The sequence below is a fragment of the Pelophylax lessonae genome (assembly GCF_965119305.1).
Source record: "Pelophylax lessonae genome assembly, chromosome: 5".
NCBI classification, from domain to species: domain Eukaryota; kingdom Metazoa; phylum Chordata; class Amphibia; order Anura; family Ranidae; genus Pelophylax; species Pelophylax lessonae.
Genome location: NC_138772.1, coordinates 469296952 through 469314919, shown reverse-complemented (window position 1 = coordinate 469314919; position 17968 = coordinate 469296952). Strand labels below are relative to the sequence as shown.

The 17968-nt window shown below is 40.3% G+C and overlaps 1 protein-coding gene across 1 annotated transcript in view; it reads left to right on the top strand.

Annotated features, from left to right (window-relative positions):
* NBN (nibrin) overlaps positions 1 to 17968 on the top strand; it is a 147301-nt gene that overhangs the window by 84179 nt on the left and 45154 nt on the right. Inside the window, exon 11 of the mRNA XM_082258007.1 lies at positions 2928 to 3372. Coding sequence (XP_082114133.1) covers positions 2928 to 3372 — 445 coding nt within the window. The remainder of the gene's footprint in view (positions 1 to 2927; positions 3373 to 17968) is intronic.

Sequence of the window (17968 nt, the reverse complement as noted above, 5' to 3'; positions counted from 1 at the left end):
TATATTTGCCTTTAGTAAATCAACCTCCCTCTATGGACATGTTTTTACACAGGATCTTGCTGCCAGCTCTTTGTACGAGGCCTAACATATACCTAATGGGGAGTTAACAGGTGCTGCCATTGCTGGCCTCCTCCTTTTAAATGCTAATTGCCTGGCTGTCTTTTTATATCTCAGTATTTTTTTGATTTACTGGTTTGAAACATCTATGCTGTAAATAAATGCCAAAAATCCTTACAGGAGTTGTAAAGTCAGAAGGTTTTTTATCTTAATGCATTCTATACATTAAGGTAAACAAAAAACCTGCGTGCAGCAGCCCCCCCGAACACTTACCTGTGGTCCCTCTCTTTCCAGCGATGTCCATGAGTGTCTCGGTCATCCGAGATTCTCCCTCCTGATTGGCTGCCGCTGCTGTCATAGTCAGCTAGGAGAGAGAGGGGGCAGGGCCGGGTCAGGGCTCTGTGTCTGAATGGACACATGGAGCTGTCACTCGACTCAGGTGCCTCCATAGCAAGCTGCTTGCTCTGGGGCACTGAACAGGAGGGAGGGGGCAAGATCACAGAAGAGGAACCCAAGAATTGGAGGATCCAGTCTGCTCTTTGCAAAACCACTGCAACAGAGCAGGTAAGGATAACATGTTTGTTTGAATGGACACAGGGAGTTGTGACTCAGCTCGGGTATCCCCATAGCAGGCTGCTTGCTGTGGGGGCATTCAACAGGAGGGAGAGGCCAGGAGCACAGAAGAGGGACCCAAGAAGAGGAGGATCTGGGCTGCTCTGTGCAAAACCATCTGCACAGAGGAGGTAAGTATAACATGTTTGTTATTTAAAAAAAAAACGAGACTTTACAATCACTTTAATCCTTGGGTCAGTGACTCAGAGCCAGTTGACGTCAGGGCACATCAGTCAGGCACTGGAAATTTTCTGAAGTATATCAGCAAAAGCGGCTTGTTTATTTCTGTCATACCAAGTGTATTTTAAAGGTCTTATGTCAGGTAAAACATGCATGTATTTTTCAATTGTAATTCATTAGCTGCGTGTCTCTTCAAATGTAAAATCTGATTGATTGGTAAAGCTATCTCCACTTTTCCTCCCACTTTTATAGAATAGTGTTACTGTATTACAGTATGTACTGCTTTAAAAAAGGTTGTTTTTACTATATACGCCCTATAGCTAATAACCCTTGACCTGCATACACTTATTACCAGACTTCTGTAATTTTATATAAGCATTTATCTATGCAGCCTTTTGTGGTTTAAAATAAACGTCAAGCCAAAAAAAAATGTTCTGCTTTTGGATTGATTTGGGAAGAATTAGAACCTCCTGTCAGTTTTTTTTCTTCTAACCTGAGGCTCTGTTAAAGAGATTTATCCAGACAGGGGCACAGACAGAAAAATGAATCTGATTATGGTTGTAACCTTTCCCTACTCTACTAACGAAAAACACTTTTATTTTGGTCTTTGTTGCTTCTGTAGAATTTTCTTCACTTCCTGTAAGATAAAAGGTTGTCAGCAGGATACCAAGTAAGGGTAAATCTCTCTATAGGTATTGTACACGGGTGCCAAGTATAGCGTATGGGTTTATGCAAAAAACAGAACGTTTTCAGCCGCCCTTGTTCAAGGACTCTAATGGAGCCCCCGAATAGCAGTAAGAACCAACCTAAGGCTGGCCATACATTATACATATTTCTTATTTGATTTGCTTTAGATTTACCATCACCTATGTAGTTCAAGGGCCTTCCTGATTGCATACCAAATGAAAGTGTTTAGGTATGACCTCATATTATATGGTTTTGGTAAATCTAAAGAAAAACTGTATGAGAAAATTGTATAATGTATGGCCAGCCTACCAGTAGTACCCTTCCCCACTCTATTCAAAACTTACGAACCTGTTTTAAATGGAGATACACTTTAACTAAAATAGTTTGTCAGGTCCATATTTATATATAATTTCTTAACCGCTATTAACTGTTCAATTTATTTTTTAAGCAGAAATATACCCTGTCGGAAGTAGGCCCACGCTATACATACTGCTTACTGAGAGCTTGTGTTATAATATACCCATTGTAAAGGTGGGTTGATCAAGCGCTCTGCACATTTGTTAGTAAAATATAAAGGAAGGCATTACTATTTTATATGCAGTCTCCAGTGATGAAACCTACTTCCTTTTAGTGTAGTCAAAACAAATTAATGGAATAAATGTTTATTAATTACAATGAAATGAAGTAAGGACGCAAGCATTGGAAGTACGTAATGTGTTGTTTGTAATAACAGTATTATTTTTCCCTAAATATTTATGCCTTTCTGGTTGTCAGGAGGGCAAAGAATGTGTAACTTTTTGTTTTTTACAGATTTTTAGTTTCAGTATTGTATTAATAGAACCTATGTGAATTTAAAGCTTTTATCTGTTGAAAACCGCCTGTCTGCTCTCATCCGATCCGATCCCTGAATGGATGGAAAAATAGGGTTTCCATCTTTCCAGATTTCACGGACAGGATCGGATATGGATGGCAGCGGGTGTCAGCGGAGGTGTCTCCGCTGACATCCGCTGCCACATAGAGCTGCACGGAGGATCCGATCAGATCCGCCTAAAAAACTGACAGGCGGATCTGATCGGATCGCCCGTGTGAAAGAGCCCTTAATCATCTTTTAGAAATATACTGTTGCAAATACTCGACCACCCCTGGCATTCTTCAATTTTGTCCAAACTTTTGTCACTCCCATATTAGACAGCTCTTCTGCATGTGTGGAGAAAAACATACAAAAAGTTATCTTGGGGGGGGGGGGAGAATGTATATACTAAATACCATAATTGTGTGTAATTACTCCATAAAGTTTTTGGAATTCAAATTTGTTTCTTGATCTTCTTTAAAAAGAAATTCTGATATCTAAGATGGACCAAGTATGAAATAAACCTTTTCTTTATTTACAGGGATAGAGGTGTGAATGAAGGAGAACTGTCTACAGCCAAGATGGCTAGAATGGAAAACAGCGTTTCCCGGGGTTCAAATCCTGTTAAAAACATATCTTTAATAAAACAGAAAGACTTTGATAGTCTATCTTCTAATGATATGGATTTAGATACAGAGCCCAATGTCGTCTCTAAAGAGAAAACGGACTTGTCAGATAGGCGGCCTAAAGATAATAATGATGCCTCCATGTCTAGTATAGTGAAAGAGGCATCAATGAAGAGAAAGCAACCTGATGATGATGTGGTGGAAGAATCCGATGTAGAAAATGATGAAATTAGTGATCAAGTTAAACAGAAAATCCCAAAAACTGATCCAGTCATGGTCAAAAGGCAACGCTTGGATTCAGAGGGAGATTCTGGAGAAGACCTCAAAGCAGGGTTGTCGGAAAACCGTTTCAGAACTACGGTAAGTGTATCAGAACTAAGAGTATCAGTATATGAGTAAGAGTATCAGATCCACAGTAAATCTGCCAATAATTCAACTTGACACCACAAATTTGTCATCTTTTAGTTTTAGATAGTTGGAGTTCAGCTTCAGCCTAAGCAGATTAACCTTTGTGCATAAACCGTACTCCAGCAGACCTAACTGGTGTAATGGGCCCTAATGTGGTCTTGTCATGTGATGTGTCTTAAAGTGGTATTGAACCCAAACCAAAAATCTATTATATTGCAGTTTAACAATCTTTAGATGTAGTGACTGCATCAGTTTTCTTTTTTTTGGCTTTTTCCCCTCTGTTTTTACCTGGTGATCTGGCCAGTAACACACCTCCTGTATTTGTGACACAGAACTCTGGAGGAACCCGCACAGGAGGCCACAGCAACATTCTCAGTCTGGGGTGGGTGGGGGGGGGGGGTTGTATTAAATGTAGAAGCAGATTTAGAACCACAAAAAAATTGAAGCCAAAATCCAGCTAACACTTTATAATCAGTTACAGAAAACATTTTTTTCCTTTTGGGATAAAGGTCTTGCATGAATAAATACAAGCCGATTTATCATTTTAATCACCCCTGCCAGTGGTAAATGGTTTGTCTAATTAGTGTAAACTGATACATTCTGCTGGAGAGTTTGTGCTCTGAAAAAAACACAGACTTGCTGGCTGGATCACCAGATGAGAATAGGAGAGAAAAAGCCTTAAAAAAAAAAAATATATGAATGCAGCCATCACATCTAAGAATTGGTAAGCTGCAATATAATTATTGCTTACTTTTGGGTTTAATACGGTTTCAAACTGGTCATAGATGGATTGAAATTTGGTCAGTTCAGCAGATCTAACAATCATCTTCTGCTGAATGGGCTTATTGGAAAAATTTTCTTGATGAGTGGCTACATCCACTGATCAGTGTATTGTGAAAGTGGGAAGTTCCCGCTGTCAGAATCGTATGTTTTAGCAGGGATGATTTCTCTATCCACCTTGATTGTATGTATGGAGGAATCTGACTGTTTTCTTTTTTTAGTTTATTTCATTCAGCCCGCTGGCTAAACAAATAAAAAAAAAAGAAAGCTCTAAGGCCCCTTTAACACAGGCTTTCTGTCAGTTTTTCAGGCGGACCTGATCGGATGCTCCATGCACCCCTATTTTCATAATCGATTAGTTGGCCGATTATTGTTACGATTAATCGACTAATTGGATAAAAACCTCAAAAAAAAAAAAAGATTGGTGTATAATTTAGTTAATATTCTTGAATATCTATATGCAGTGGTAAATATAAATATCCAGCTACATAGTTGGATATTTAATCCACTCTGAGACAGATATATGTATTATTAGGAGTTTAAATTATGGTACATTTTTCAGACCGGATTGGTATACAATATTCATGATCGACTCCCTTATTAACCGCTTGCCGACCGCCGCACAACTATTTACTGCGGCGGTCAGCCCCTCACAGGCAAAGCGACGTAGTACTACGTCGCTAGCCTGTGAGGCTCTAGGGAGCGAGCGCACACTCGCGATCGTCTGTTACACTGGAAGAAAGGCAGGCGGCTGATGTAAACAAAGCCGCCTGTCATTCTTCCCTGTGTAAGAATGGAGATCACACAGTTCTACTATGTAGGACCGTTGATCTCTGTTCTTACACAAGTAGCCACAGCCAATAACAGTTAGAAACACGCCCCTAGGGACACACTTAACCCCTCCCTCTCCAATACAGTTAACTCCTTCATTGCCAGTGTAATTTTTACAGTAACAGTTCATATGTATAGCACTGATTACTGTAGTAATGTCACTGGTACCCCCAAAAGTGTCAAAAATGTCAGTCAAGGGTTCAATCTGTCCGCCGCTATGTCGCAGTCCCGCAAAAAAAATCGCAGATCGCCGCCATTACTCGTTAAAAAAAATGACAAAAATCTTTCCCTTTGTTAGTAAACGCAATAACTTTTGCGCAAACCAATCAAAATACGCTTTTTGCGATTTTTTTATTTTTTTTTACCAAACATATGTAGCAGAAAACAAATTGGCCGAAAATTTTAAAAATTTGATTTTTACATTTTTTTTTGGGGGGGGGGGGGTAATTTCATATAAAAAAATTTGAAAAATATTGTTATTTTTGCAAAATTGACACTCTTTTTTTTGTTTATAGCGCATGATCAAAAAATCGCACAGGTGATCAAATACCACCAAAAGAAAGCTCTGTTGGTGGGGAAAAAAAGGACGTCAAATTCGTTTAGGTACAGCGTTGCACGACCGCGCAATTGTCCGTTAAAATCCCGCAAAATAGGCCCTGGTCAGGAAGGGGGTAAAATCTTCCGGGGCTTAAGTGGTTAATAGGCAGGTAGCTTGATACAAGATCCCTGCGCCTGCTGTCACTTATGCTGGCCATACACAAACTAAATTTTTTTAGAAAATTTTTAAAAACATTCATCTGATTTTTCTAACCATTAGTGGGGTCTGTTCGGTGTTTTTTGAAAATTCTTTTCTTTGAAAATTTGAAGGAGCAGAATAGAAAATTTCTCGATCAAACTAATCTTCAAATAGTGTATGTGGTTTTTGCTCAGAAGTTATAGTCATTTTAAAATTTCATGTTAAAAGCAAGTGGAATTTTCAAACAACACTTGTCCATTCAACGAATATAGAAATAATTTTTGTACAAATATAGATGCAAATATTTTTGTCCAAAAATCCAATACATGTATGGGCAGCAGAAGACATTTAGTAGCAGTAGCATGCTTTTTTTATCTCCTGTCATGATGGGGTTAAAAAAAATAAATAGCTCTTTATAGTAAAAAAAAATAGCAGATATCGCTACTGTAATATCATTATAATTTCTACTGTGAAACAGTGAAAGCATTATATCGTGTATCATGTGTATGTATATAATAAATATGCCCAGAAGTCGGATATGCAGGATATTTTAACTGGGAGTCAGACATGAAGCTATATAAAGGGTGGAGGGGGAAAATAACATTTTCATATTAAAGTAGTACTAAAAGCTGAGACTTTTTTTTTTTCATGGATATAATCATTTTAAATATAATGCACAATACTAGTAAACTTTTACTTTAAATGTAATTGTAATGCCTTCTATCACCTCTAGTCTTTCTGCCTCCAGCTTCTCTGCGTTCAGATGCTCATCTTCCCTGCACAGAGCTCTTAAAGTGAATTTTAACGTTGGATTTTTTCTTTTTAACAACAATCTTGTCATACTTACCCTCTCTGTGTAATGATTTTGCACAGAGCTGCACTGATTCTCCTCTTTTGCCCCCCCCCCCACAGCACTTCTGGCCCCTCCTGCCTTCAAAGTGCCCCTATAGGAAGCAGCAAAGTATAGTACTGTATAGAGTGTCCCTATAGCAAGGTAAAAAAAACTCTGCCTTTAGAATCATTTGGTTCCTACTCTTGCCCAGGACTACATTTCCCATGAGGCATTGCTCCTTACATTCACAAGTTCTCTGCCATCTACATACATGTATGGATGGTGTACTGAGCTGTATGTGCGTTGCACTGTATTTTCTGATATGTAAACAAATAATGCATTCTGTATGCAGGCCAACTAATCGGCTGACCGATTAATCAATTACGAAAATAGTTGATAACTATTTTCGTTGGCGATTAATCGATTAGTTGTTTCAGCCCTAGTATATAGCAAGATAAAAAAAAAATCTCTGCTTTTAGAATCACTTGGTTCCTTCTCTTGCCTAGGACTAAATTTCCTATGAGGCCTTGCTCCTCACACATTCACAAGTTCTCTGCCATCTACTGTATGTATAGACGGTGTACTGAGCTGTATGTGTGTTGCACTTTATTTTCTGATACGTTAACAAAGAATGCATTCTGTATGCAGGCCAACTAATCGACTGACCGAAAAATCGATTACGAAAATAGTTGAGCTGTTTTAGGTATCCCCTGATGCCTCCCCCCCCAAGCTGCAAAGGCGAAAGATAGAAGTGTAATATGCCACGGAAGCGATGCTTTACTTCAGCCCATTCAAGCGAATTGGAAAGCTCTGCCTTGGTGCAGCAATTACAAGGTTAAAGAGGTTGTTAACCCTTTTTTTTTTTTTTCTTTTTCACCCTGAAAGACAAAAACATAATGAGCTAGTATGCATCGCTCATTATGAAATATTTACCTTAGAACGAGCCCCCGCCGTGCCGCCCGCTTAGCTGTATGACGGGCGACATGTCCAGTCGCCCGTCTTCTGGGATCGCGGCATCCGGCCATCTGATTGGCCGGAGCCGCGGTGACGTCACTCCCGCACGGGAGCCGTCAGTCACGGCACGGAGTTCTGAAGGAACGGCACCAGCGGCCGTTCCTTCAGAGCGCATGCGCCAGTGACGTCACTGGCTGCATCTAAGGTAAATATCTCCTAAACTGTACATGTTTAGGAGATATTTACAGTACCTATAGGTAAGCCTTATTATAGGCTTACCTATAGGTACAAGTGTCAGAGGAGGGTTTACTTCCTCTTTAAAACAGGCAATGAAGTAGCGTCAGACTCGCATAAATAGCAAAGCAGAGATGCAGCAGTTTAGATTTAAGTCTAAACTTAGCCATAGACATTAATAAATCCAGATGAGGATTTTACCCTTCTCTGCTCTATCCAAATCTAGAAAAATGGGTTTGGCTATGCAAGTTTTAATAGGTTCATTGAGTAATTTATTTTGTGACGATAAGTCTGTTTTATTACTCATAAGCGTTGTTAACAATAGTAAAACAACTATTTTTGTAATAGAGTTGATCTCACCAACATCAGACAGCACTCTGCCAAAATGTTTCATACTTGTGTTGTTTGCTGAGTCTGTGGTAAGCCTTTGTCTGCTTGTCACAATGTATCATTTACACACATATGCACAGGAATAAAATGATTAAATGTGCTCCCTAATGAAAGCATTGGTTATGTATGCCGCAAAGCAGTGACCTGTAAGAGCAACTTATGAGTTGAGTGACTGTTCTCACATCAGCAGACTGGTCTGAGATAAAAACCTTCACAATACATATACAGTATACACCTCTGTTTCTAATCCATTTATCACAGCATGCTCGAAAAGGTAACTCAGTCATCATTTTTATATTCTGAACATAAGGGTTGATAGGACACAGGCAGCAAAGACACATACAACGAATAGAGAGAGTAAGCATTGAGACATTAGGATGACCAGAAATGATTTGATCCCATCATCAGTTTTATTGTTTAGGGTGAGCACTGGGCCATTTAGGGCTACCATAGGTGGTGTTAATACATGCGTTCAACATTGGCTACTGAGCTCATATCCTCCTTTTCTGTTTGCAGGAAATCTTCTGTCCTTCACTGACTGGTCATATAGTGTTTTAGATTTGGTTTACGAACAGCTATGTAGTATGAGGACATACCTGAAAAATCCATCAAATTATAACAAGTCGTAAAAGTCCTCACACTGCAAAGTTGTGGGTAAATTTCAATGATCTGGCAGACCCCATCAAAACGGTTTGTTTTGTAGTCTGAATTATAGCCGAATTCCAGGAATTCAGCAACTTTGCAGGCACACTAGGAGGTTAGTCCAGTTAGGTGCATGTCACTTCCAGGACTTATCTCTATTACTTGTGTGACAGGTTTACTGCTCTCTGGAGAATATACTCAGGCTGTGAGAGGAGAGAAGCACTCAGAGCAGCTATTCCCGTCCCTCCTCTGTGTTGCCTATTCACAGAAGCTTTTGTATTTTGTTCACATTATACAAAGGCTTCTGTAAATGGGCAGAAGTAGGGGAGGAGTGGGCATAGCCATTCCAGTGACTGCTCTTGAAGAAACTGAAACTACAGTGAGCAGTATCAGAGCTCCGGAAGTGAATCCTTCCGGAGCACAAACATCCTGTCAGATATGAATATTAGAAAGGTGAGCCATCCTTGGATCAAACTTTTTCCAGCACATCCCACAGATGCTTGATTGGATTGAAATCTGGAGAATTTAAAAGCCAAGTCAACACCTCTACCTTGTTGTTTTATTCCTCAAATCATTCCTGAACCATTTTTGCACTGTGGCAGGGCGTATTATCCTTCAGAAAGGGGCCACTGCCATCAGGGAATACCGTTTCCATGAAGAGGTGTACTTGGTCACCAAGAACATTTAGGTAGGCAGAAAGTGTAAAGTAAGATCCACATGAATGGCAGGACCCAAGATTTCCCAGCAGAACGTTGCCCAAAGCATCACACTGCCTCTGCTGGCTTGCCTTCTTTCTGTAGTGCATCCTGGTACCACCTCTGCCCCATGTAAGCGATGTACACGCAGCCAACCATCCACATGATTTAAAATAAAACTGTAATTCATCAGACCAGGCCGCCATATTCCATTGCTCTGTGATCCAATTCTGATGCTCATGTGCCAATTGTAGGCACTTTTGGCTGTGGACACGGGTCAGCAGGGGCACCCTGACCGGACTGCGATGCCCATTTTTTCTGCTTCCAACATATCAATTTCAGGGACAATCTGTTTACTTGCTGTCTAATATATCCCACCGACTTGTAGATGACATTGTAACGAGATAATCAGTGTTCTCTTAACGTGTCATTGGTCATAAAGTTGTGGCTTTTGGTGTATGTGGCAGCAGAGAATAATGCCCATCCTGTGTTCCCAAATATATGTGTACAGCCAGTGGAAAGGGGATATTCTACGTTTGTTCTGTCTTTGTGTCTGTAGTTGGGTTTTAATGATGTATTGGACAAATGATGACATACTGCAGTTTTATTTATATATATATATGTATATATATATATATATATATATAATATGGGTTCTTTTCTTAGTATATGGATGGTTTAATGTATTTTTTGTCAGCGGAGTGTGACTTTAAGCAATGTGTTAAAGTTTAATTGGCAGAAACCCAGATTAGTCTTAGGTGGTTTTATTGTCCTGGAACATTTATCATTAAAAACATCAATCCGTGTCTGTGGCAGAGTTTCAGGCTGTTGTGACCCAGTTATCCAGTACAGGGATTAAAAGAGAGAGGAGAGCCACAACACAGTAATATGGGAAAACCACGGGGCTGACCTTATTCAGAATGACATCAAAACACATTTCTTTTATTTCTTACGAGATTCCTATTCAACTGTGGGTCATACCAGAATGGCACAATTCCAAAACAAACATGGCAACAAGTAAACAAATGAAATGACCCCCGTTCAAAAGTCTGCATACCCTTAGTTCTTAATACTGTGTATTGCCACCGTTAGCATCAATGGAAGCGTGCAGTCTTTTGTAGTTGTCATTAAGCCCTGAATTCTTGCAGGTGGCATAGCTGCCTTTTAATCTTGGCAAAATGCCTCCAGGTCATGCAAAGTCTTTGGTCGTCTTGTATGAACCTCACTTTTGAAATCTCCCTGGAGTGGTTTGATGATATTTATGGTCAGAGACTGTGATGGCCACTACAGAACTTTCACCTTTTCTGTAACCAATGAGCCACCACCATGCTTCACAGTGGGGTGGCATTCTTGTTGCTATAGGCCTTGCTGACCCCTCAACACACAGCGCTTGAGGTTGTGACCATAAAGCTCTATTTTTTGTCTTGTCACCTAATGTTAGTGTGCTAGAAGCTGTGAGGTTTGTCAAGGTGGTGTTGGGCATATTCTAACTGGACTTTTTTGTGGCATTGGCGCAGTAAAGGCTTCTTTCTGACAACTTGAACATGCAACTCGTTTTTGTTCAAGTAACTTGTATTGTGCTCCTTTAAACAACCACACCATAATTTTCCAGAGTAGCCTGTATTTCTCCTGAGGTTACCTGTGGGTTTTTCTTTGTATCCCAAACAATTATTCTGGCAGTTGTGCTTGGCTTCAGTCCTTGGTCTACCTGACCTTGCCTTGGTATGAAGAGATCCCCACATTTTCCACTTTTTAATAAGTGATTGAACAGTAGTTACTGGCATATTCAAGGCTTTGGATATTTTTTTATATCCTTTTTCCATCTTTATAAAGTTTCATCACCTTATTATGCAGGTCTTTTGACAGTTCTTTTCTGCGCCCCATGGCTCAGTATCTAGCCTACTCCGTGCATCCACGTGAGACCTAGCAAACTCATTGACTATTTCTACACTGAGACTAATTGCAATTTAAAAAGCCACAGATGTGGGAAATTAACTATTGTCATTTTAACCTGTGTGTGTCAACTTGTGTAAACAAAATATTAACCGCGCTAGTGGAAATGAAGAACAGCAGCGACTTCAAGTGTGACCACACCCTGAGAAGAATCTATATAATAAGTCGCGCTAGTTTGAATAATGGAAAATAAAGTCCATAAAGTCCATAAATGTTAGGATCACAGTATTCAGACAGGCTCCCTATGGACATGCGCTTACCAGAAATGGTAAAACAAAAGGCAGGTTCTCTAGATTAATCACGTCCCCTTGATAGCAGACTGGAACCAATATTCTTGCGTTGATTCAGCGGTATTGGATAGAAAATAAAAACGCAATAGCGTAAAACCCAACACAAATGAATGAATCTTAAACACCAAAGTGAGTGATGAACTGGATGTGAATATGTGAATCTCCACCAATAAAACTCAAAAACAGTCAGAAGAAAAGTAAAAAATTCCTCTTAAGTGGGACACCTATAGGTACCCCTTACCAGAATTAAGTGAAATATGTGCAAATCAAACGAGTGAAGTGCAATCCTGAATCAGCAGGTGTCACCTCTTACCAGAGAAAGAAAGAAAAAACGCCAAAGTGAATGGAAAATCCTATAAAGGTATCCTCTGTGTAAAAACCTCCACCAATGAAGCTCGCCTCTTACCAGATAATAATAAGATTAAGCCAAATGACAGAAAACCAAAGGAATCAAGCAAGATGAGATGCCAGCCTTCTCCAGTGAGATTTGCCTCTTACCCAATGGGAGTAATCAAATCGCCTGTAGGATGATGGACCTCAAGGGGACCTGCAGTGGAATCCTGATCAAGTAACTCCAAACGGGGCAGGGAGATCACCACCAAATAAAAAGAAAGGCTTCCATAGTGTAAAACCGCATTATTTATTAAAAAAGAAAGGAATAAAACTTACAATATCGAAGGGAATGTGGAGCATGAAAATGTAAGCCGCCGGCCGGACGGTCACCGCTCGTCCGCACTCCCAAGTCGCGATCAGATGACGTCAGTACGCCGTGTCCTTACGACGTTTCGTCATAGATGACGTTTTCAAAGGTGCGGACGGCGTACTGACGCCATCTATTTAACCAGAAGGGATGGGGCTGGGCCACCGGAAATCAATGAGGACCGTTCCACCATCTTACATGAGGGAACGAAACACCGAGTTCACAGGTACCGCATCGAGATCAGGGCACAGCCTGTCAGCCCATATTGTGTATGACACACGGGATAAACCAAAAAATCCCCCTGACTGCACAATATCAATCCCTAAACACAAAATTATATTACAACATTGGATAAAGCAGTGCAATTACAGCGCCATCTAGTGGCAATAAAATACAATGCATAGTATATTTCACTTAAAACAATGTAGAGTCTATTTACACTGAACATCAATGAGAAATGTGCCTATGACAGCATAAATTAAAAATTGCATAAAATGCCATTCCACGAAAGAAACCCCTAGATACTGGTCAACTATAACCAGCAAAAAAATTGAGGCCAGACCCGAGGATGACCAATTTGTTTAAGGTGCCTGGCTCTCACCAAAATACCCCCTTATATATGCAATATAATAATTAAAATAGCTGATATAATCTCTAATAAAAATACATTTTTTAAAATGATTCAGAAAAAGGTAAAAACTGATAAAAACGTTCATTTGTAAAATCAGGAATTGTCAATAAAAGCATTCACTTCAATGTCAACGTTGAGTCCAAACGGCACATACGTTTTTTGCACGGTGTATCCAGGTCATCTCTAATTTAGAGATGCCCCTAACAAGAGGTTCCCCCCTCCAATGGGGTTCAAATTTATCTATCCACAAAAAAAGGGTATTCTTAGGGTTTTTATCGTGAACCAAAGCATAATGTTTGGACACAGTGTTTCGGGAACCCTTTAAGTATATTGGACACATGTTCGTTTAATCTAACCTGTAGGGGTCTTTTAGTTCTCCCTATATATTGAAGCCCACATGGGCACTGGAGAAGATAAACGATACCAGTGGTCGTGCAAGGAATGAACGGCTTTATGGCGTGAACCTTATTGGTGCTGGTGGCTGTAAATTGTTTAACTGATCTGCATTTATTGGAGCTAAATGAACAAACTCGACATCTATTGCACCTGTAAAAAACAGTTAATTGGCTTAGAAAGGTGGGTTTAGGTGCAGGTGGTTCCAGAATATTAGGTGCTACTTTATCCCTTAAGGTGGGAGCCCCCCTAAAGACTATTCGTGGTTTATCTGGCAAGGTGGTTCCCAGAACTGGATCATTACCCAAAATGTGCCAATGTCGTTTAATAATATTTTTGACACTCATATGTTGACTTGAGAACGGAGTTACAAATGGCACACCGTAAGAAGAATTTTTCTGGTCCACTCTACTGGTGTTCTTAATAGCTGATCTCTGTCTATTTGGCTTACTTCTAATAGGGTCTCCTGGAGGAATTTACCATCATAGCCTTTATATAAAACCTCTCTGTGAGGGTATGGGCTTGAGTTTGAAATTCTTGAAAACTGGAGCAATTCGGCCTAATGCGAAGGTATTGACCCTTGGGGATTGCCTTTAACCACGGTGCATAGTGGCAACTATCGACGGGAATATATGAATTCCTGTCGGTTGCCTTGAAGTAAGTCGAGGTGGTAAACCTTCCATCCTTGATACCTATAGTAAGATCCAAAAAGTTAATGGTGGTCTGACTGCATTCGTAGTTTAATTGTATGCCACGATCATTCATATTCAATAGATCTAAAAAAGATGTTAACTCATTATATTGGCCATCCCAGGGGAGGAGCACGTCATCTATATACCTAGCCCAAAGCAATATCTGCGGCCTATGATGGGCATAGATGACGTCCTCCTCCCACTGGGCCATGAACAAATTGGCCAAAGAAGGGGCATATTTGGCCATGGGGGGAATAGATGTCGAGTTTGTTCATTTAGCTCCAATAAATGCAGATCAGTTAAACAATTTACAGCCACCAGCACCAATAAGGTTCACGCCATAAAGCCGTTCATTTCTTGCACGACCACTGGTATCGTTTATCTTCTCCAGTGCCCATGTGGGCTTCAATATATAGGGAGAACTAAAAGACCCCTACAGGTTAGATTAAACGAACATGTGTCCAATATACTTAAAGGGTTCCCGAAACACTCTGTGTCCAAACATTATGCTTTGGTTCACGATAAAAACCCTAAGAATACCCTTTTTTTGGGGATAGATAAATTTGAACCCCACTGGAGGGGGGAACCTCTTGTTAGGGGCATCTCTAAATTAGAGATGACCTGGATACACCGTGCAAAAACGTATGTGCCGTTTGGACTCAACGTTGACATTGAAGTGAATGCTTTTATTGACAATTCCTGATTTTACAAATGAACGTTTTTATTAGTTTTTAGCTTTTTCTGAATCATTTTAAAAAAATGGATTTTTATTAGAGTTTATATCAGCTATTTTAATTATTATATTGCATATATAAGGGGGTATTTGGTGAGAGCCAGGCACCTTAAACAAATTGGTCATCCTCGGATCTGGCCTCACTTTTTTGCTGGTTATAGTTGACCAGTATCTAGGGGTTTCTTTCGTGGAATGGCATTTTATGCAATTTTTAATTTATGCTGTCATAGGCACATTTCTCATTGATGTTCAGTGTAAATAGACTCTACATTGTTTTAAGTGAAATATACTATGCATTGTATTTTATTGCCACTAGATGGCGCTGTAATTGCACTGCTTTATCCAATGTTGTAATATAATTTTGTGTTTAGGGATTGATATTGTGCAGTCAGCGGGATTTTTTGGTTTATCCCGTGTGTCATACACAATATGGGCTGACAGGCTGTGCCCTGATCTCAATGCGGTACCTGTGAACTCGGTGTTTCGTTCCCTCATGTAAGATGGTGGAACGGTCCTCATTGATTTCCGGTGGCCCAGCCCCATCCCTTCTGGTTAAATAGATGGCGTCAGTACACCGTCTGCACCTTTTGAAAACGTCATCTATGACAAAACGTCGTAAGGACACGGCGTACTGACGTCATCTGATCGCGACTTGGGAGTGCGGACGAGCGGTGACCGTCCGGCCGGCGGCTTACATTTTCATGCTCCACATTCCCTTCGATATTGTAAGTTTTATTCCTTTCTTTTTTAATAAATTATGCGGTTTTACACTATGGAAGCCTTTCTTTTTATTTGGTGGTGATCTCCCTGGCCCGTTTGGAGTTACTTGATCAGGATTCCACTGCAGGTCCCCTTGAGGTCCATCATCCTACAGGCGATTTGATTACTCCCATTGGGTAAGAGGCAAATCTCACTGGAGAAGGCTGGCATCTCATCTTGCTTGATTCCTTTGGTTTTCTGTCATTTGGCTTAATCTTATTATTATCTGGTAAGAGGCGAGCTTCATTGGTAGAGGTTTTAACACAGAGGATACCTTTATAGGATTTTCCATTCACTTTGGCGTTTTTTCTTTCTTTCTCTGGTAAGAGGCGACACCTGCTGATTCAGGATTGCACTTCACTCATTTGATTTGCACATATTTCACTTAATTCTGGTAAGGGGTACCTATAGGTGTCTCACTTAAGAGGAATTTTTTACTTTTCTTTTGACTGTTTTTGAGTTTTATTGGTGGAGATTCACATATTCACATCCAGTTCATCACTCACTTTGGTGTTTAAGATTCATTCATTTGTGTTGGGTTTTAAGCTTTTGCGTGTTTATTTTCTATCCAATACCGCTGAATCAACGCAAGAATATTGGTTCCAGCCTGCTATCAAGGGGACGTGATTAATCTAGAGAACCTGCCTTTTGTTTTACTATTTCTGGTAAGCGCAAGTCCATAGGGAGCCTGTCTGAATACTGTGATCCTAACATTTATGGACTTTATTTTCCATTATTCAAATTAGCACGACTTATTATATAGTGTCAACTTGTGTGTCTGTACCAAGTCCAAACATTCAAGGGTGTGTAAACCTTTCATCAGATCCATTTGGGTGATTTCTGTTGTTTATGATTTAAAAAAGAGCTAAACGACTACATGACAATAAATGGCTTCATATACAGTGGATATAAAAAGTCTACACACCCCTGTTAAAATGTCAGGTTTCTGTGATATAAGAAAGTGAGAGAAAGATAAATAATTTCAGAACTTTTCCACCTTTATGTGCCCTATAAACTGTACAACTCAGTTAAACTACAAACTTTATTATTATTATACAGGATTTATATGGCGCCAACAGTTTGCACAGCGCTTTACAGTGTGGGGGAAGACAATACAGTTACAATACAATTCAATACAGAAGTAATCAGAGGGCCCTGCTCGTTCGAGCTTACAATCTAGAAGGGAGGGTCAAGTGAAACAAAAGGCAGTAACCGAGGGGGGTGGGCAGATGGATAAAATGGAAGTAGAGTTGTTAGGTGTGGGTAGGATAGGCTTCTCTGAAGAGGAGGGTTTTCAGAGATCGCCTAAAAGCTAATAGAGTAGGAGATAATCGGACAGATAAGGGTAAGGAGTTCAACAGAATTGGAGAGGCTCTGGTAAAGTCCTGGAGGGGAGCATGGGAGGAGGTGACAAGGGAGCTAGAGAGCAGGAGGTTTTGAGAGGAACGAAGAGAGCGATTAGGTTGGTATTTTGAGACTTGGCTAGTGATGTAGTTGGGGGCTAAGCTGTGGATGACTTTGTAAGATGTTAGTATTTTGAATTTGATTCGTTGGGTGAGCGGAAGCCAGTGGAGGGCTTGAAAGAGAGGAGCGGCGGACACTGAGTGGTAAGATGGATGAGTCTGGCGGCAGCATTCATGATGGATTGAAGGGGGGAAAGCCTGTGTAGAGGTAAGCCAATGAGAAGGGAATTGCAGTAGCCGAGGCGCAAGATGACCAGGGAGTGAACTAGGAGCTTTGTTGTGTTTTTGGTTAGAAAGGGGCATATTTTGGAAATGTTGCGGAGGTTAAGTCGGCATGATTTGGAAAGCGATTGGATGTGGGCCTTGAAGCAGAGTTCAGAGTCCAGGACGACACCTAGGACCTTGGCATGCGGGGATGGGCTGACAGTAATTAGTAATTCCATCAATATTGACAGAGAGATCAGGGGAAGGGGCACATGGAGGAAAAATTATTAGCTCGGTTTTGGAGGAATAAACTGAAATCTTTTAGGTTGAGGGTTATGTAAAAAAAAAAAAAATGGTTGCATAAGTATGCACACCCTAAATAAATACTTTGTTAAGGCACCTTTTGATTTTATTACAACACTCAGCCTTTTTGGGTATGAGTCTATCAGCATTTTGCATCTTGACTTGGCAATATTTGCCCACTCTTCTTTGCAAAAAACTCTCTGAATCTGTCGAATTGCAAGGGCATCTCCTGTGCACAACCCTCTTCAGATCACCCCACAGATTTTCAATCGGATTCAGGTCTGGGCTCTGGCTGGACCATTCCAAATCTTTAATCTCCTTCTGGTGAAGCAA